This window comes from Oryctolagus cuniculus, chromosome 17, assembly GCF_964237555.1.
Source record: "Oryctolagus cuniculus chromosome 17, mOryCun1.1, whole genome shotgun sequence".
Taxonomy (NCBI): Eukaryota; Metazoa; Chordata; class Mammalia; order Lagomorpha; family Leporidae; genus Oryctolagus; species Oryctolagus cuniculus.
Window position 1 is genome coordinate 26,081,463 of NC_091448.1, and position 19,490 is coordinate 26,100,952.

General features: G+C 60.8%; 1 protein-coding gene across 1 annotated transcript; it reads right to left on the reverse strand.

The window, feature by feature from the left end:
- Positions 1-101: 101 nt before the first annotated feature.
- SAMD14 (sterile alpha motif domain containing 14) lies at positions 102-18,266 on the reverse strand. The gene is made up of 10 exons (XM_051825566.2): positions 17,591-18,266; positions 14,380-14,434; positions 4,920-5,086; positions 4,168-4,456; positions 3,663-3,750; positions 3,501-3,575; positions 3,257-3,416; positions 2,141-2,260; positions 1,859-2,014; positions 102-1,513 (listed from the first exon to the last, which is right to left on the reverse strand). The coding sequence occupies exons 2-10, from the start codon at positions 14,420-14,422 to the stop codon at positions 1,358-1,360; spliced, it is 1,254 nt and encodes a 417-aa protein (XP_051681526.1). The 5' UTR covers positions 14,423-14,434; positions 17,591-18,266; the 3' UTR covers positions 102-1,357.
- Positions 18,267-19,490: the final 1,224 nt, after the last annotated feature.

The following is a 19,490-nucleotide window of genomic DNA, read 5'->3' on the forward strand; positions in this document are numbered from 1 at the left end:
GACGCACTGAGCACAGCCGGCCTCGGCTGGGACCTGACCCAGTGTGTACCGTGAGTGACGCACCAGGGAAGCCGTCCAGGGCCCCAGTGGGCAGACAAAGGTCACTGGCACATCGTAAGTGTTTATTGGAGTAAATTAGGAACCGCCTCCCCCTCACATGCAGGTGGGCACCCAATGCAGCTCCTGCACGGCTTGCGGGCAGGTGCCACCCATCCTCCACCTGGCCCAGGGGGCGCCCATGTCCCCACACCTGTTCCCCTGAAGCCCCTCTCCCAGCACAGATGGCAGAGAAGAAAGGGCAGAGTCCCAGTGACAGGGCCCTGGGCGTCCGCCACAGCCCCTGTTCAGGAACGAGGGAGTCAGCACGCATGGGTCCCATCCGCTGTTCCAGGGCCCCAGACGCTGGGCTCGCTGCTGGGCCACGCCTGGCCGCCCCCTTCCTGGATGTTTCCTAAAAGGGACAGGTGCCATTCCCAGGCTGCTGAGAGTCCGCCCCCAGCCCTCGCGGTGGCCCAGGGAGCCCCGGCCCGCACTGCCTGCCAGGGCTGGGGCCCACTGAAGCCCCAGCAATGCCCAGGGCAGATGAGGGATGGCTCTGAGCACTTCCAGTCCAGCCTGGGACCCCAGATGTTGCCTCCTGCCTGGCTGGGGTGTGTGTGTGTGTAGGGGGGTGGGTGTCCTCTGTCCCCATCAGTCCCCAGACAGGGCTCAGATGCCCTCTGTGGGAGCAGCAGGGACTGAGAGTGGCCCCAGGAGGAGCAGCGCTGCACAGTGGCATCTTGGCCCAGGACGGGGGTGGGGGGGGGAGGGGTCGGCACCCTCCCTCGTCTCCTCCTGTCCCTGCAGAGATGGCATCCGTCCCTGCTGCTTGCTCAGCTCTGCTGAGGCTGTGGCCGGCAGTCTACCCTGAGAGTGGCTTGCTGCAGTGCCCAGGGGCCTCCCTGGGGAGCAGAACACAGCGGGGCCACCATACAGCCGCTGGCGAGGGCTGGCGAGAAGCAGCTCTGTCCACTCCTGCCCGGCCAGGCCGAGCCCTGGGCCCTAGGGCTGGTCTCTGGGCCCCTGGCAAGCAGGCACCACAGCTCCCTCAGTCCCCACCACAGGAGCCCAAGGACAGAGGGTCGGCCGAGTCGGTCCCCTCCTGGCTCCTGCCTCGCTGCCCCTTCCCTGCACCTGCCACCTACCTCCCCAGGAACGTGGTGCCCGACTGTCCTCGAAACAGGATTTATTAGGGGGCCCGCTCCAGAGTGTCTCCCTTTTTGAGGGCTCTGGGTCCAATCTGAGTGACAAGGCAAGAGGGGGCGTGCGTCCCACCCCCTGCCCCAGCCTCCCTGGGGAGGCCTGTGCCCGCCCTGCCCTAGCTCCGCTTGGCCTCCTGCTCCCGGCGCCGCAGCTTCTCCCGCTGCCGAGCCGCCTTCTCCTGGGCCTTGCGCTCCCTCTCCGCAGCGGCCGCCAGCTCCTTCAGCTTCCGCTTCACCAGCGCGCGGTCATGGGAGTTGCTGAGCCCCAGGCTCTGCAGGGGGCGGGGGAGGACCCGAGAGACAGAGAGAGAAAGAGAGAGAGAGAGAGAGAGAGAGAGAGAGAGAGAACCGGGTCAAGGCTCCGACTAGCAGTGGGGGAGCCTGGCAGCCCATGAAGTGTGCAGGGTCAGGTGACAGTCTTAGAGGGCAAGGTCAAGTACTGAGCCCAGGGACCCCTGCTGGACTGCAAAGGTTCGACTAAGGCCAGCGATAGAGGTCAGGGCAGGCGTTGGCATGCCAGTGAAGCTGGGCTTGGGGGCCCAAGGTCAGGAGGAAAGGCTCCTAATCCTTGACTGTGGCCTCCAGCCCCCGGGCGGCAGCCCCTCCACCTGACCCACCTTCAGCCTGCTTCCGTCAAGCTGTAGCAGCTGCGGCCCATCCACCTGCCGGGCGGCAAACTCGGCGGCGTACTGCTCCAGGTTGAGGCTGTGCAGCCACTGGCCCACCTGCTGACTGGTCCAGTGGTGGACAGTGGGGAGGGGTTCATCCAGGAACTGGGGCAGAGACCAAGGAGAGTGAGCAGGGGTGAGAGTGAGCAGGGGTGAGAGGGGGGAGGTTTGACCTGAGGCAGAGTTCAGGGTCAGGGTCCTGGTGGGTGATAAGGGGCCAGCCTCGCTCACCTCATCCGAAGACTGGGACAGTGTGTGGTAGGGGTAGGAACATTTGGCCTCCTGCCGGGGACCACTCGGGATCTTGGGGCTGCTGCTTGGGGGCGTGGAGTCGTCACTCAGGGTGGATTCCTAGGGAGGGGGCACACAGCGCCGAGGGTAGCATGCACCTGCAGCCCTCCAGCCCTGTCCAGAGACAGTCGAAGTCCTGGATCAGGTACCAGGAGCTGAGCAGGGCAAACATGACACGACTCGCGTGAAACAGACAAGCTGTCTACGCCAGGCAGAAGAGTTAGCAGGAATGGAGGAGGTGCCAGGCTTGCTGCTGCTTCCCACAGGCAGCCTACCAGGATTCCCTCCCCCAGGCTAGGACAGGTCCTGCTGCTGCCTCCCACCTGGCCTCTGGAGCCCTGGCCTGATTAGAGGTCTTTGTCCTCTCTGGCATATGAGCCCTGTGAAGGCATGGGCTGAGTCTTGTGTTCACCTGGCACCCCCAGGGCCTGGCCTAAAGGAAGAAATGGAGGGTGAGCAGAGACAGGTGAGAGAAGGCAGTCCCAAGTTGGAAGGGACTCTGTCCCATGTCCCTGGCTTTCTGGTTTTCTCCTATGCCCTGGCTGCACATAAGGAACAGAACCACAGAGCACTGGGCGGGGGGGAGGTCACAGGACTTCACACCTGAATCTAGGGGAGGCCATGGGCAGGGCCCTTCCCGCCAGATCTTCAGCTGCTCATCTGTACAATGGGCGCACAGGCCTGCACCTGCTACTTCATTCTCGCCTCTGTCCCTGGGTCACACCTCTCACTGGCGTCCACAGCATTCCTTCGGAGTCTACTCATCCCACCCACCAAGTGGGCGGCCCAGCTCCAGGCAAACTAATCAGCGTGAATGGAGGAGACCTCAGACTGGGGGCCCAGTAGGGGAATCCCAGTCCAAATAGCAGTGTGTTGGGTGGCGGAAGCCATGGGTCAATCAGAATTACCTACTCAGCATCTGAGTGAGTGAACGAATGAACTCAGGGAGTGAGTGAAGGGAGCAATGGTGAGCCCACAGCTGGACAAGCTTCAGCAAGGCACGCCCCCCAGCCTGAGCAGGGGTGCGGCATGCCGGGGGCAGGGGTGTGGGCTTACCTGGGAAGCAGACTTCTTAGGGCTGAAGCCCTCGTGCTTGGGGGAGCAGGTGGGGGAGGTGGTGCTCCCCGAGGACGCCGAGCCCTTGCCGCTGTCTGTGAACCAGGAAAAGGGCAGGAACGGGGAGCCCCCTGACCTGCCAGACCCCTCCACCGACTCCCTGTGGAGAGAGCATCCGGCATGGGTACAGACCCGGACCCGGAGGGCAGCGCTGGGGCCGCCCGGGGTGCTGGGTGCCTCTCACCTGCTGCCCATGGACAGGCGGTTGCCGCCCTTGTCCTTCCGGCTCTTGCCAGTGGATGCTCGGCGTAAGGTGACCCTGCAGGGAGGGTGGGGAGTGGGGCATTGCTGTGACTGTCTCCCCCCACAGCTCCCGGCCCTGCGTGCGGGCCCCTCCTGCACTCACCCCAGGTCCAGGAACTTCCGGCGAGTCTTCTTATCCAGCCCGATCGTGGGGCTGGCAGGTTCTGGAGGGCTGGCATCCCGGCTGTCGTCTTCCGGGGCAGAGGGAGGGAGGGAAATCGCCTGGTTGGTGACTTCACTAGCTGTGCGACCTAGGACAAGTCGCTTCACTCTCTGAGCTTTCTTCATTCCAAATATGGGGAAACCAACACCTGCCTGGTTTGCACGACTTAATGGGATGTTTAAGAAAACCTTTTACAAACCGCAAAAGCACTTGACAAACTGGAAAGGCAGGGACCGCTACGTTTCCTGTGAATTTTATCCTGGTCAGTTTCTCACCAGCCTTCCAAACCTGGCTCAAATGGTCCAACCAGATCAGGCCCCTGCACAATTCCCACATAGCACGAACCCTGTCCCACCTGCTCCGGCCCAGGCATGGGTGGCCACTAAGAGCAGGAGCTGCAGTCCCAGTGTGCACCGGCAGGGGGCTCCGCGGCGGCCGCGCTCACCTTCGCTGTGCGGCTCCGCGCGCGGGTGGCGGCGCACGAAGCTAGGCGAGCTGTCGGAGGAGGGCGCGGAGCGCGGCGGCGAGCACGAGGCAGCGGCCAGGCCCTCGTGCGAGGCGGCGTTGTGCAGGGGCCGGTAGCGGGTGAGCGGCGAGGGTGGCGGCTCGTCCTCGTCCAGGCTGCGCCGCAGCCCCGGGGGCTCCAGGCAGAAGGAGCCCCCTCCCGGGGACCCCGGGCCCGAGTGCAAAGGCGAGCGCAGCCGGTGCAGGGGACTCCCGCAGCCGTCGGTCACCTGCGGGAGGGGACAGCGCGGCTCACCGAGAACTTCCCGGCTTCATCCTGGAAACTGCGCAGGAGCGGCCGAAGGGGGGTCGGGACTCCGGGGGCCTCCAGGCGCCTCCAGGCAGGGCCGTGAGAGGTGCGGGAAGGGGAGCTTTGAGTCACATAGGTTCGGTTTAATTCCACTTCCTTTGCCTACTAACTGTGACTTTGTTACTGAACCTCTCAGGGTCTCAGTGTTCCCGTCTGTAAGATGGGGACAATAGGACGATAATTTCGTCTTTAAAAGGAGGCAGTGAGAAAGAAGTGAACTGCAGTCAGTCACTATGTGTTGGCATGACCACGCCCCTTTCTGAGGGTGCAGGTTTTCCTAGAAGAGTCTGGAGGGGTCATCAGGGGCGAGGAGGGCAGGGAAGTGCGCGTGTGTACGTGTGTGTGTGCGCACGCGTGTGTGTGTGTGTGCAGGTCGCCCCAACCTTGCCTCCTGGCCCATCAGAGCCCTCGCCGTCCTCAGCAGAGCTGGCACTGTCCCGAAGCCTCGAGCGGGATGGTCGATGTCTCCGGCCCTTGGCCAGCAGTTGGGCCCGGGCCTTGTGTAAGCTGCTGTCCAGCCTGGCGGTTTCAGGCACAGCCAAGTCCAAGTCTGCAAAGTGAATGCAAGGGACAGAGACCAGATGCGTGAGCTGGCAAGCCCAGGGGCTCACCTCCAGTGGCTCCTGTACCCACACCTGACATTCACCCACTGTTTCCAGGTGCTGGGCACTGACAGTACGGCGGAGAGGGAACTCGGGGTGTGGCAGCATCTCTGTGCCATGGCAGCACGTAAAGGCGGCCTGGCCTGGGCAGGGAGGAACCCGCTGGGAGGGGCTGCAGCAGGAGCATCTAGGTGGGGCATTAAGGACTGTGTGGGATTTACAAGTTTGTAGAGAAGCGGGCAGGGGGATGAGACTGGAGAGACCATGGTAGTAACCGCTACCACCTAAGAACCCCGCCTGCTACGCGCCACACAACCTTAGTTCCTCAGGCCAGCCTGGTGGCGTTAGGACAGCTTGTTCGGCACGTTTCTTTCACAGCTGAGCAAACTGAAACTAAGAGAGACCCAAGTCCCTGGACTGATGCTGCCAACCAGCACCAGTCCCGGCTCTGAGCCTGGTTGGTCTGGCTCCAGAGAAAGGCTCTGCTGGGGACCCTGGCCGGCTGTGTGAAGCCCAGGTCACTGCTGAGTGGAGGACTTGCAGCTGGAGTGGGGCAGAGGGGCTGTCCCCCTCGGCCCCCAAGCCAGGGCCAATGGCAAGAAGGAAAGCCCTTCAGCGCCCCGGAAGCCTGTGGCTGCCACCCTGGGGTCCATGGCCCAGTGCTAGGACCTGCACGAGGACTGGGAGGAAGGGCAGGCAAACACAACAGATCCCGCGTAGAAACCCCATCAGTCTTCGCTTCGCTTTTCATCTGCTCCACCTGGGAGTGAAGCCCTCACTCTGGACTGACCCTGAGCTTGGCACGGGGGTCCTCCAAATTAAAGATTCTACCCAGGCCTCAGGACGAGTCAAAGCTATCCCCCCAGGCCCCCACGATCTCAGGGACCCCCGTGCCATCCCGGGACCACCCTGCCTTGCCTTCTCTTCTCTCCTTTCTGCGGACACCCCTGAAGCCATCCTAGCCACTCTCCTGGCTTCGTGACCACCTGTGTCTACTTCCAGCCTTGACCCCTACCCTGAATTCAAAGCTCAGGCACCTGCCAGGGAACTTGCCACGTTAACGCCACTTGCCCCCCAAAACGAGCCCCTCATCATGCTTCAAGCCCACTTCTCCCTGGCTCAGTGAAAGACCCACTGTCCAACCAAGTCACACAACTCCGGGCTCCCCTTCGCCCTCAGCCCCAGCCCTGCTGTGACTCAGGCGTCCACCTGTCTCTTTGGCGCCTCCATTTGAATGTGCAGTGGGGTACCTCTGACTTCTGTGTCACAGCCAAACTCCAGACCTCACCAGGCCCCAGCCACTGCTCCCAGCACTCCCGTCCCAGTGAGGGGCAGCTCCATCCTTCCAGGGGTGGCCCGGGCTGAACCCTGGAAGCACCCTTTTTTGCCTCCTGTCCTATGAACTCGTGCATCCACTATCCCTGAAGCGCCACTTCCACCACACACGAGTGCCCAGACTTCCAGAAACCTAGTGAGGTGGCACGATGCTGAGGGCAATAGGGGAGGGAGCAGAAGGGGGTGTGGTGAACCAGGCTGGGCCCAGCTTGCCACCGTCACCCAGGACCTTGTGCTGCTCACTCTCCTTTGGAACCTTTGAGAGCCCTCACAGTACTGTTAGCGAGTGTGAGTGCACACACACACACACACGCACGGAGACAGCAGTGTGAGTACACACACACACAGGCAGGGAGACAGCAGTGTGAGTACACACACACGCAGGCACGGGAGACAGAGTGAGTGCACACACACACAGGCACGGGAGACAGCAGAGTGAGTACACACACACGCAGGCACGGGAGACAGCAGAGTGTGAGTACACACACGAAGGCACGGAGACAGCAGAGTGTGAGTACACACACACGCAGGCACAGGAGACAGCAGAGTGTGAGTACACACACACGCAGGCACGGGAGACAGCAGTGTGTGAGTGCATACACACGCAGACACAGGAGACAGCAGAGTGAGTACACACACACGCAGGCACGGGAGACAGCAGTGTGAGTGCACACACACACAGGCACAGGAGACAGCAGAGTGTGAGTACACACACACGCAGGCACGGGAGACAGCAGAGTGTGAGTACACACACACGCAAGCACGGGAGACAGCAGTGTGAGTGCGCACACACGCAGGCACAGGAGACAGCAGTGTGAGTGCACACACACGCAGGCACAGGAGACAGCAGAGTGTGAGTACACACACACGCAAGCACGGGAGACAGCAGTGTGAGTGCGCACACACGCAGGCACAGGAGACAGCAGTGTGAGTGCACACACACGCAGGCACAGGAGACAGCAGAGTGTGAGTACACACACACGCAAGCACGGGAGACAGCAGTGTGAGTGCGCACACACGCAGGCACAGGAGACAGTAGAGTGTGAGTACACACACACGCAGGCACAGGAGACAGCAGAGTGTGAGTACACACACACGCAGGCACGGGAGACAGCAGAGTGTGAGTACACACATGCAGGCACAGGAGACAGTAGAGTGTGAGTACACACACACGCAGGCACAGGAGACAGCAGAGTGTGAGTACACACACACGCAGGCATGGGAGACAGCAGTGTGAGTACACACACACGCAGGCACGGGAGACAGTAGAGTGTGAGTACACACACACGCAGGCACAGGAGACAGCAGAGTGTGAGTACACACACACGCAGGCACGGGAGACAGCAGTGTGAGTGCACACACATGCAGACACAGGAGACAGCAGAGTGTGAGTGCACACATGCAGGCACAGGAGACAGCAGAGTGAGTACACACGCAGGCACGGGAGACAGCAGTGTGAGTGCACACACATGCAGACACAGGAGAGAGCAGAGTGTGAGTGCACACACATGCAGGCAAGGAGACAGCAGTGTGAGTACACACACGCAGGCACAGGAGACAGCAGAGTGTGAGTACACACACGCAGGCATGGGAGACAGCAGAGTGTGAGTACACACACACGCACGCAAGGGAGACAGCAGAGTGTGAGTGCACACACACGCAGGCACGGGAGACAGCAGTGTGAGTGCACACACATGCAGACACAGGAGAGAGCAGAGTGTGAGTGCACACACATGCAGGCAAGGAGACAGCAGTGTGAGTACACACACGCAGGCACAGGAGACAGCAGAGTGTGAGTACACACACGCAGGCACGGGAGACAGCAGAGTGTGAGTACACACACGCAGGCACGGGAGACAGCAGAGTGTGAGTGCACACACACGCAGGCACGGGAGACAGCAGAGTGTGAGTACACACACGCAGGCATGGAGACAGTAGAGTGAGTACACACACACGCAGGCACAGGAGACAGCAGAGTGTGAGTACACACACGCAGGCACAGGAGACAGCAGAGTGTGAGTACACACACGCAGGCACGGGAGACAGCAGAGTGAGTGCACACACACGCAGGCACGGGAGACAGTAGAGTGTGAGTACACACACACGCAGGCACAGGAGACAGCAGAGTGTGAGTACACACACACGCAGGCACGGGAGACAGCAGAGTGTGAGTACACACACGCAGGCACGGGAGACAGTAGAGTGTGAGTACACACACACGCAGGCACGGGAGACAGCAGAGTGTGAGTACACACACACGCAGGCACGGGAGACAGCAGAGTGTGAGTACACACACGCAGGCATGGAGACAGTAGAGTGAGTACACACACACGCAGGCACGGGAGACAGCAGAGTGTGAGTACACACACACGCAGGCACGGGAGACAGCAGTGTGAGTACACACACACGCAGGCACAGGAGACAGCAGTGTGAGTGCACACACACACAAGCACAGGAGGCACGGCAGAGTCAAGGTGAAGGGAGCCTACTGGTCTAGGTCACGGTCATCTCTGGCCTCTGTGCTAGCAGAAAGCCTCTAGCTGGTCTTCCTTCCTCCTCCCCCTCCCACTTCCAGTCTATTTTCCACACAACGGGCAGAGTGAGCCTAATGAAACATGGCAGCTCCGACACCGCTGTGCTCCGAAGACTCCGCTGACTTCCATCTCATTCAGGGCAGGAGCCCAAGTTCTCCCAGCGGCCTTCCACGCTCAGCCTGCAGTGCCCGGCCTCGCTGGGCTGCCACTTCTCTTCCTGGCCTCCAGCCACCTGGCCTCCTGGCTCTTTCTCACACCAGCCCAGCATGCGCCTCAGGGCCTTTGCATTTCTCTTCTTTCTTCCTGGCCCTGGCCACCCATTTCTGCACACAGCTATCTGTCCCTCACCCCTTTGGGTTTAGCTTCAAAGCTGTCCCATTGAAGCCTATCCTGACCATCCAATTGAAAACAGTTTCCCCCACAAAGCCCCACTGCTTTCCCCTACATCATTTATCACTGTATTTTACTTATTTATTTTATTCTCTCTCCACCAATTAGAATGTCAGTGGATTTTTGTTTTGTTCACTGCTCTGTCACACGCATAGGACAGTACCTGGCACAGAGCAGGCGTGCAGTAAATAGGATTCTAATGGAAAGAACAAAATTTCTGATTTGCCCTCTGCACACACATGGAACCAGCCTCTCCTACCTCTCCGGATGGATGTGCCTTAGCCCAGGCCTGCGCCAGCTGCACCCCCCATCCCAGATGTGGCCTCAGCATCTGTCCATCCTGCCTTCCCTGCCTGCTGCCCGGCTGCCTCCCCACACGCATACCTTCCGCAGGCTGGCAGGAGCTTTCCAAGGGACATTTTGGGCCATGCCCTGTCCTCTCCAGCTTTGAAACCTCGGGGCAGGGGAGGGAGCACGGTCCCAAAGCCAATACTATGGGAAGTCCATGCCCCAGGGCCCTCACTGCAGGCCCAGCCAGCCCCGCCCCCATGTGAGCTCAGACTCCGCCCCTTCTCCTCCGGGACTCAGGCTCTGTTGGCTGGCCCTGGGCAAGCTACTGAAGTCTGGGTATCGACTTCCTCATCCGTGACATGGGATCATCACGGCAGGGCCTTCCTTAGAGGGCGGTCCTGAGCACTCACGAAGATAATCTGCACACAGCATCCCACTATACCGCCTGTGACTCTAAGATCCCAGCAGGCACTCCTGTTGACGGTGTCAGCAGGAGCGATGCTGAATTGCTCATACCCACGCTGGCTCAGACACCTGTACCTGTGGGATGGCAGGATACTCCTCTCTCGTCCCTTCCCTCCTCCAACCTTGCTCTTTTTTTTTTTTTTTTTTTAAGATTTATTTATTTTAGGCCGGCGCCGCGGCTCCCTAGGCTAATCCTCTGCCTAGCGGCGCCGGCACACCGGGTTCTAGTCCCAGTTGGGGCGCCGGATTCTGTCCCGGTTGCCCCTCTTCCAGGCCAGCTCTCTGCTGTGGCCAGGGAGTGCAGTGGAGGATGGCCCAGGTGCTTGGGCCCTGCACCCCATGGGAGACCAGGAAAAGCACCTGGCTCCTGGCTCCTGCCATCGGATCAGCGCGGTGCGCCGGCCTCAGCGCGCCAGCCGCGGCAGCCATTGGAGGGTGAACCAACGGCAAAGGAAGACCTTTCTCTCTGTCTCTCTCTCTCACTGTCCACTCTGCCTGTCAAAAAAAAAAAAAGATTTATTTATTTTACTTGAAAGGCAATTAGAGAGTGAGAGAGAGAGATTCTATCCACTGGTTCATTCCCCAAAAGGTTAGAGCAGGCAGAAGCCAAGAACCTGGAACTCCATCTGGGTCTCCCATGTGGGCAGCAGGGACCCAAGCACTCGGGCCATCTGCTACTTTCTCAGGTGCATTAGAGGGAGCTGGACTGGAAGTGCAGCAGCCAGGACGTGAGCCGGGGCTCTGATGTGGGCTGCCGGTGTCACAGGTGGCGGTCTAACCTGCTGTGCCACAGCACCAGCCCCCATCCCTGTGCTCCTGCTCCCTGCTCTTGGCCCATCAACTCTCGCTCCTCCTTTGGTGGATCCCTGACTCGCCACCTCTTCCTTCCCTGTCTGGACAGCCGCACCTGCTCAGGCCTGGGCTCAATGACAGGTCAGGGGATGGCGGGGAACGACTGCCTCCCCATGCCAGTCTGGCTGTGGCAGGGGGCGGAGCCTTCCCCATCCTCTGTTTCATGAGTCCCTGGTACAGTGCCTGGCATAGAAGGGGCTTGGTGGGTATCAAAGTGAAATCACTTATGTAGTTCAATGCACGCTTTGGCAAAAATGGACTCCGCTTTCCCCGTCAGACCCCCAGCGTGTTCCTGCACTGCGATCCAAGCCCCACCGAGATGCTGACCTCGTGTGGCCTGTTCATTGCCATTTCCCCAACCTTGGCACGTAGTAGGCACACCATAGATCTTTGGGAAACAGCTGAAGAGACAGTGAGTGACTGGGAGGCTCCTGTGTTAGGCAGCCAGGGAGGTCTGCATGCTAATGAAGAGCTGAGGCTGTGGGGCCGGGGCTGTGGTGTAGCAGGTAAAGCCGCTGCCTGCAATGCCGGCATCCCATATGGGCGCCGGTTCAAGTCCCGGCTGCTTCACTACCGATCCAGCTCTCTGCTATGGTCTGGGAAAGCAGTGGAAGATGGCCCAAGTCCTTGGGCCCCTGCACCCACATGGAAGACTCAGAAGAAGCTCCTGGTTCCTGGCTTCAGATCTACCCAACTCCAGCTGTTGCGGCCATTTGAGGAGTGAACCAGTGGATACAAGACCTCTCTCTCTCTCTCTCTGCCTCTCCTTCTCTCTCTGTGTAAATAAAAGAATTATTTATTTGAAAGTCAGACTTTGTGTAACTCTGACTTTCAAATAAATAAATAATCTTTTAAAAAAAAGAATTATTTATTTGAAAGTCAGAGTTACACAGAGAGAGAAGGAGAGGCAGAGAGAGAGAGAGAGAGAGAGGTCTTCCATCCTCTGGTTCACTCCCCAATTGGCCGCAACGACCGGAGATGCGCCAATCCGAAGCCAGGAGCCAGGAGCTTCTTCCGGGTCTCCCATGCGGGTGCAGGGGCCCAAGGACTTGGGCCATCTTCTACTGCTTTCCCAGGCCACAGCAGAGAGCTAGATCGGAAATGGAGCAGCCGGGACTAGAACCGGAGCCCACATGGGATGCCGGCACTTCAGGCCAGGGTGTTAACCCACTGCCCCCACAGCGCCAGCCCCCAAATAAATAAATCTTAAAAAAAAAAAAAAAAAAAGAAAGAAAGAAAGAAAAAAGAGCTGAGGCTTCAGAGAGAACAGGAGAGAGCTTTCCAAGGAAAAGGAATGCTGTGGGCTTGGGCGGGCGGGGGGGGGGGGGGCAGCCAGGGGGCTCCTGCACCTGCAAGTGTCAGGCAGGAAGTTAGAAATCAGCCTGTGTGTGTGCGAGGGCCTGAGGAGACAGCCCTGCAGAGCTCACCTGGGAAGAGCCCAGTGTTTACACTCCAAGGTCCTGCCCGCACCCCAGCAACCTCCCAGGTGGTCTCTGCTCCCCCCAGGGGAAGCTCCCCAGAAGCCTCTCTCAGCACCACGTGGGTACCCGGCCTGGAAACACTGAGCAGTGCAGCCTTCGCCTCCTTCCTCCACGGCGGGCGCCCTGGGGGAGGCTCTGCCCGGTGCAGGGGCGCCCAGTCTGACTGCACTGAGCAGTGGACCCTTGGGGGGAACTTGACCTGATTCACACTCAGCAAACTCTGTCCTGGAGGAGCGAGGGGAGGGGAAGGAGAAATGGTGGGAAGAACTGGACCCCTTCTGCTTAGAAGCCCCGGTCTGAGGACGGACTGTGCGCTCAGTACCAGCTCTGCTGAGCCGCCCGCCTGGCCAGCCAGGTGTATTCTGTCCACTTAACCATGCAACCTTGCTTGCCCCAGTCTGAGCGACTGGGCGCCCTCTCTCTCGGATTCTGTCCCATCTGTTAAACCTTGCTGGCTGCCTTGCTTACCACTGTTCTCTATCCCGCCCATCGCGGTTAACACAAGGAGCCCAGGCAGGGTGTGGTTCAGGGGGGCGGGCGCCCTCCCATCCCCTTCCCCCAGTCTCCAGGCAGTGCCTGAAAGCAGCCGGGCCTGAGGGTTGGGCCACAAGATAATAACAGCTAATGCTTTGGGAGCTCTTACTGTGCAGGCACGGTTCTGAGTGCTTCACAATTACTGGTTCATTTAGAGCTCCCCACACGGACAAGAGAGGGGCTCCAGGAACCTCCAGGGCATAGAGCTGGTGCTGAGTGGGCCAGCGCTGCAGACAGGCAGTCTGGCTCCATGGGAACCCCAAGCGTGCTCTACCCCTCTCAAACAGACAGCAGGAGTCACTGTTCATCTAGTGAGTGGGGACACTGAGGCCCTGTGCTCTGCCCTGGGCAGTAGCAGCACCAGCCCAGGTCCTCGCATGCTGGAGGCCTTGGGGGTTCTAAGGTAAGATGGGGCTGGCCTCCCCCAGGGTCCCTAGCTCCACCAAGCCCCTCCCCCTTCTTCCATCTCTTCTCTTTCCTCTGCCCCCTCTGCCTCCTCCTCCCCTCCTCCTCCCTCCATCCCAGTAGTGGGAGAAATGAATACTTAATTGCCTAGGACCTTGCTACCCCTGCAGAGAGGAGGGGAACAGGCGGCCTTTGGGTGGCTGGCGCACAGCAGGGAGAGCTCCTCTGTGTGGGGCCGAGGTTAGGCCAGGCCTGTGCAGACAGACTCAGGGGCTGAGGCCTCCATGCAGGCAGAGGCTGGAGGAACCCCAGGGAGACCGGGGTGGGAAGCAGCCTTCCCGGCATTGCCAAGGCCAACAGCGATGACACGGGGCGGGCAGCAGGCAGAGGAAGCGAAGCGGGGAGCCCCATGGTACCCAGTGAGTCCTTCCTCAGACCAAACCCAGCTGCAGTGAAAGCAATGGGGCTTTCCACCACAGGCATGCCGGGAAGCCTGCCCTGCCGCTGGTCTCTTTCTCAGTCCTCACGTTGGGAGCGGGGAGGGGGCGAATGTGAGTGTGCAAAGCAGCGCGTTGGTCCAGAGGGACTTGTGTGCATCGCATTCTGTACCCGACCTGGAGGCAGGTGGGTCACGGGGCTGGGCATCCATGTGGGCAGTGCAGTGACTCAGTCCCCCTACACTCTCTGCCTATAAAGTGGGCTCGTGTGTCTCATCATTATCATGAGGATGATGCGGCACATACGAGACAGAGGGCTTAGCTGAGTTCCTGGCACAAACGAAACCCTTCCGAAATGGGGACCCCACTGTTGTAAGTGGCAGGTCCACTGAGAGAGACAGCGGCGACAGAGACACACACACTCTGATCCCCCCCACCCCGCAGTGCCCGCTGGCCTTGGAAGGAAGCGATCCACAGCTGGGTTTATTGGCTCCACAGAGAGCCGCACTGAACTTACCAAAAACTTCATCTGCAGGTTCTCGGAGCTTTGAAGAAGCCATGGCTCAAGAGAACTGGGGAGGACAAGTCGGGAGAGAGAGAGAGAAGAGACCCTGAATAACAGGTTCAGGTTCAAGGTGAGGGGAGGCCAATGACAGCCTGCTCCTGTCCTGCGGGCCCCTCCCCACCGCCTCTGAACTCTTTCCCCAGCTCCCAGGAAGAAAAGTCATTGGAACGGGACCCAGGTGTGCACCTGCGGGCAGGAGGGGCAGGGTAGGAGCCCATCCTGGGCACAGACAGGCTGAGCCCTGTGGTCTGGTTCCAGCTGATGGCTCAGCTGAGGGCTGTGCCTTCACGAGGGTCAATGGGTTTCTCCCCTTCACTGTCTTGGGCCATTCCATCATTAGCATCCCCTGTAAGTGTTCCATGATCATAAACTATCCAACCTCAAGTTTGGTAGAAGTCGTGGCGATGAAGTCGAATCTTTTCATTTTGCAAATAAATAACCAGTAGGGCAAGTGATTAATACAAGATTATACAGCAAACTCATGGCAAAAGCAGGACCCGAACCAGGTCCTTCCTCACTTCTCCCTACCTACCTATCCACCCATCTACCTGCCTAATCATCTATCCATTCATCTACCCATCCATCATCCATCCACCCTACACCATCTATCCACCCACACATCCTTGCACATATCTGTTCATGCTTCTCTCACCCATCATCCAGTCCTGCCTCCCCTCCCCCTGCCCCCATCACTAGCACCCTCACCACATGCCTTTGATCACAAGCTGCACAAGACACTGGCATCAGGAGCAGGGCCAGAGTTCTAGACAGACTCATGGTCTGCAAACGACTGACAGATGCAAGAAGAGTGGACAGCCAAATCTATGCAAGAAGAGTGGACAGCCAAATCTCTATGGGGTACCAAGGAGGTTCTGGGAAGAAGTGTGGGTGGATGGAGTTTGGTTTGGTTTTTGGTTTTCTGTGGGCTTTTCTGGCAGGAAGCAAGAAGCGAGACCAGGTAGAGAGCAGGTGAAAGTACCTGGGTAGGCTTCCTAGCAGATGTTGGCTCCTGCAGCCCTGGATGGAGAGAATAAGGATACGTAGGAGCCACGGAAGTGCAGGGGGCAGAGGAAGTACACGGCTGAGACATGGTCTCCAGTTACTGCTAACACTGAGGCTCCTGGAAGAAGGTCAAGGCACCGGGCTGACCACAGGAAAGCCGGGCCATGTGCCTGCCGGGGTCCTTTGCACCTCTCCTCTCCCAGGGCTGCATAGACACCACCTCCTGTGGGCTGGCCAGGCTTGAGAATCTTGGTGTCCCCACTGACAGATGTGACAACTGCGATGCACGAGGTAAGAGCCAGAGCTCAGCCTTCAGCCCCGTCTCCTGCCTCTTAGCCCCACTCTTGTTAAGGATCTGCAGATGAGCGAGAGGCAGAGGGGGAGATGGGCCACACAAGCTAGGACGGGGACAAGCATCAACACCACCCCCACCCAAGACTCCGTGGGTGTGTGGGGCTGCACGCGGGAAGTGAGGTGTGGGAAGGGAACCCTCCTGCCCTTCTTGAACTGGGAGGGGGGAGGGAGGTCAGTGGCAAAGATCCAGAACATTTCCTCCTGTCCCAGGGGGCCAGGTGGGAATGGAGGAAGAGCCAAATCCCCTCATTCAATCAGAAAGCCGTGTCTGCCCAGGTTCCCGGCTGCCACTTCCTCTAGCCAGTCTGGGGGTGGGGGGTGACCCTCCTCCCATTGTCGTCATAATTTCTAGATCCAACCACTGGAAAAGGGAGACGCTTCTGAACCTCAGTGACTCCCTGCATGGGTGTTTTCTCCTCCGTCTGCTGGGGGGTCCCCGAGTGCACGCGGTGGGGGAGGGCACGTATTCTCCTATCAGACTAGGGTGCTGGCAAGGCAGGAAGGGTGCCTCCTCCCTCGGACTGAGCATGGCCTTTATGCAAGGCCCCCAGCCTCCGCCCCAGACCCTCTGTGGATGGAGGAGTGCTCTCCCAGTGCCCCGCTGGGTGGGCTGGGGTTTCCAGCTTTTCTCTCCCTCCCTTCAACAGCGAGCTCCCTGCAGAGGGCCAGAAGGAAGGCCAGCCACTGTCCCCATGGGCAGGGAGGATACCACAATTGCGAGGTTACCAGGCCCCTCCCACCCAACCTGCTCCTTCCAAAACCGAGCCTTGGAAAATCACACGTTGAACCCTTCCCTCCCTCCCACCCACCCACCCCCACACACACACAAATGGGCGTGCACACAAATACACACACTCCCACACACAAATATACATGCACAGGCATCACACATTCAACCAGGTAACTGCACCAGGGTGGAAATGAACCTGTTCCTAGGGAACACCTGCAGACCACTCCCCGCCCACACACACACCAAGGCTTTCAACGCAGAGGAAGAGGAGGAGAAGGAAGAGCACCAGTGACCTTTGGCCCTTCTCTGGGAGGAGAGGCAGGTGAGCTCAAAACTTCCTGGGACCCGAGGATGGAGAAAGAGAAGGAAAGAGCGCAGAAGCCCCGGGCAGGAGCCGGAGAGGGAGAGGGGAGTAGGGGCGGCACAGTGGAGACCGGCCGAGTGCCGCATGCTGCTGAGAAGATAGCGAGACCAGAGGGGGAGCAGGCCAGGGCCGGCAGTGGTGGAAACCCGGGGCTGCAGGGTCCTGAGAGAGGCCCCAGGGCGGCTTGCGAGGAGAGGAGGGAGCCGGGAGAGAAGTGCAGGGGAAGCGCTGGGCGCGCTCAGAGGCCGGGGCGCGAGAGGCGGAGTGGAGCTGAACTGGCGGAGTCGCCCCTGCCCACGGGGCCAGCGTAGGGGTCCCAGGCTTGCAGGGGCCGGCAGGAGACCCATAGCGCCTCCAAGGCCAGGGAGATAGGACACCTCCTCCACTCCCCGGCCACAGCCCCGCCGCTCTCCCGTTCCTCTCCAACACAGAAGGCCAACTTCGAGCCGAGCAAGAAGGAGTTAAGCCCTCTCCCCCTCCCCCCCCCCCACATCAGTTTTTTATTAATTTCTCTGGGCGCCGGGCGGGAGGGAGGAAGGGGATTAGGGACACAAATCCTATCTCCGCCCCCTCCCCTGACAGCTCAGCGCCCCAGCCCCGGGCCGTCCCCCTAGGAAGAGGGGAAGAAAGGCCTTCGTCGTTTTGCCCCAGGCAAGCCCCCTCGGGGGGTCCCACCGCGAGCCCGAGTCGCTCCCCCAGGGCCCGGCTCTCACCTCCAGCATCGGTCATCTTCAGCGTCCGGCGCCCCGGGAACCCCTCCGGCCCATAGTGCTCGAGGCGCGGGCCCGGAGGCAGAGGGGGTCTTCAGGCTGTCTCGTCACCCCGGACGCGGGGGGCTCCGGGCGGGCTCGAGCTGCTCCATCCCGGAGGTGGGGGCGGAGGTCGGCGGGAAGGGTCCCGGAGCCGGAGGGAAGGGCGGGCGGGGGGCGGTGCGGGAAGGAGAAGGCTTGCAGGAAGCCGGAGGCGCGGGCGGGGCTGCACTGGGAGACCTGCCGGGAGGATGCTCCGTGTGTGCGTGCGTGCGCGCGTGTGTGTGCGTGTGTGTGAGAGGGGGAGAGAGGCAGAGGAGAGAGCGCCACCTCCCGCCCCGCCCCCGCCCGCCGGGCTCCGCCGCACGCCGCCCCCCGCCCGCAGGCCGATTTGCGCGGTGTCGCGTCAGTCGCGGTGCTCGCGGGTCCCCGGGGAAGGGGCGATGCGGGGGGCGCGTGGCGGGGAGGCTGGGCGCCCAGGAGACAAAGAGCGGGAGGGAGCGACGGAAGGAGGGAGGGAAGCCGGCAGGGGGCGGAGGCGACCGAGGGGCGGAGGCGGCCGGCGCCGCGGCCAGGCCGGGGACCCGAGTTGCCTTGACTTCTGGCGAGCGGAAGCCTTCGCGGGTGGGAGCCGCCGGGGACGCGACGCGGCCCCGCCTAGGGACCCACGGGGCTTCCGCTTCCTTTGCAAGGGGCTTCCTGATTCACTCACTCATTCATTCAACAAACCTGCAGCCCGTGGGCGCGCGCGGTGCAGTTAGCTGGACAGGGGAGGGGGGAGGGGTGCTGTGGCGCTGGGAGAGGAGCGCCCCCAGGGCGCGAGGCCCGGCCTGGGGGCGGCGTGGCGGGTGGGCAGGGGGATTCCTTCAGGAAGAGATGTACGGGTTATTGCCGCAGGCCACCGCAGGGGAGAGGCGCCATGGGGTGGAACTGGGGAGTTCTGCTGGCCAGCAGGGCCCGGAAGGGGCTCCCACTCGCATTTTGGGCAGAACCTCTGGCTCCTCGGTGGGGAAGGCAGGGACACCCCACCCCACCCCCTCGCGCGCTCGCGCGCCAGGAAGACCAGTTGAGCACCCTCCCGGATATAGGATTGAAGTTGACAGGCTGGGGCACCGGCTGGGCTAGGAGCAAGATTGGAGGAGGGGTCTGGGATGACGGTGGGGCTTGGCTTGGGGCTGGGAGCCCTGCAGCGGCGTGGGGGCGGGGATAGATGAGCTCAGACTTGGACCTGGTGAGCTGGAGGTGGTGGCAGGCCAGGCAAGGGGGGGAAATGCAGTCATCCCCAACCAGCGGCCATGTGGCCAGGCACCCTCCCAAGCACTTTTCTGATTATTTACTGTCACCCTCCCAGTAACTCCACGAGGCAGGTGTTCCTGTTACCCCCTACCCCCCGGGGGGGGCACTCAGAGTGAAGCTGGATGGAGGCCCTGGGCACAGGGGAGAGGCGTGGTGCTTAGCGGGATTGAGGTCCCGGCAGCCGCGCCCCCCCCCCCCCCCCCCCCCGCCTCAGAGCAGGTGCAGAGAGAACAGCCCGGAAAGGACACGGCTATGTGGGAGGTCTGTGGGTGTTTGGGGGCCTCCAGGTGTCTTCAGAATCAGGGTGCTGTCCAGATCATGGAGCCGTGGGGCCAGCGTGGTGTCTCTGATGACAGCTTTTGGGGACTACGTCTGGGGTCTTTAAAGAGGCTGTGGTCTGCAGGCATCTGGGGAGATGGGGCTGGGGTTGCAGGGCGGGTTCCGTTAGCCCCTGTAGATCCCAGATCTAGGGTCAGTGCCGGCAAGGGGTGAGGGGGTCCTACAGGGGTATCTCTGGCACACGAGACCTAGGAGGACCCTGTTCCTGGTGAGGCCCCTGGTTTTCCTC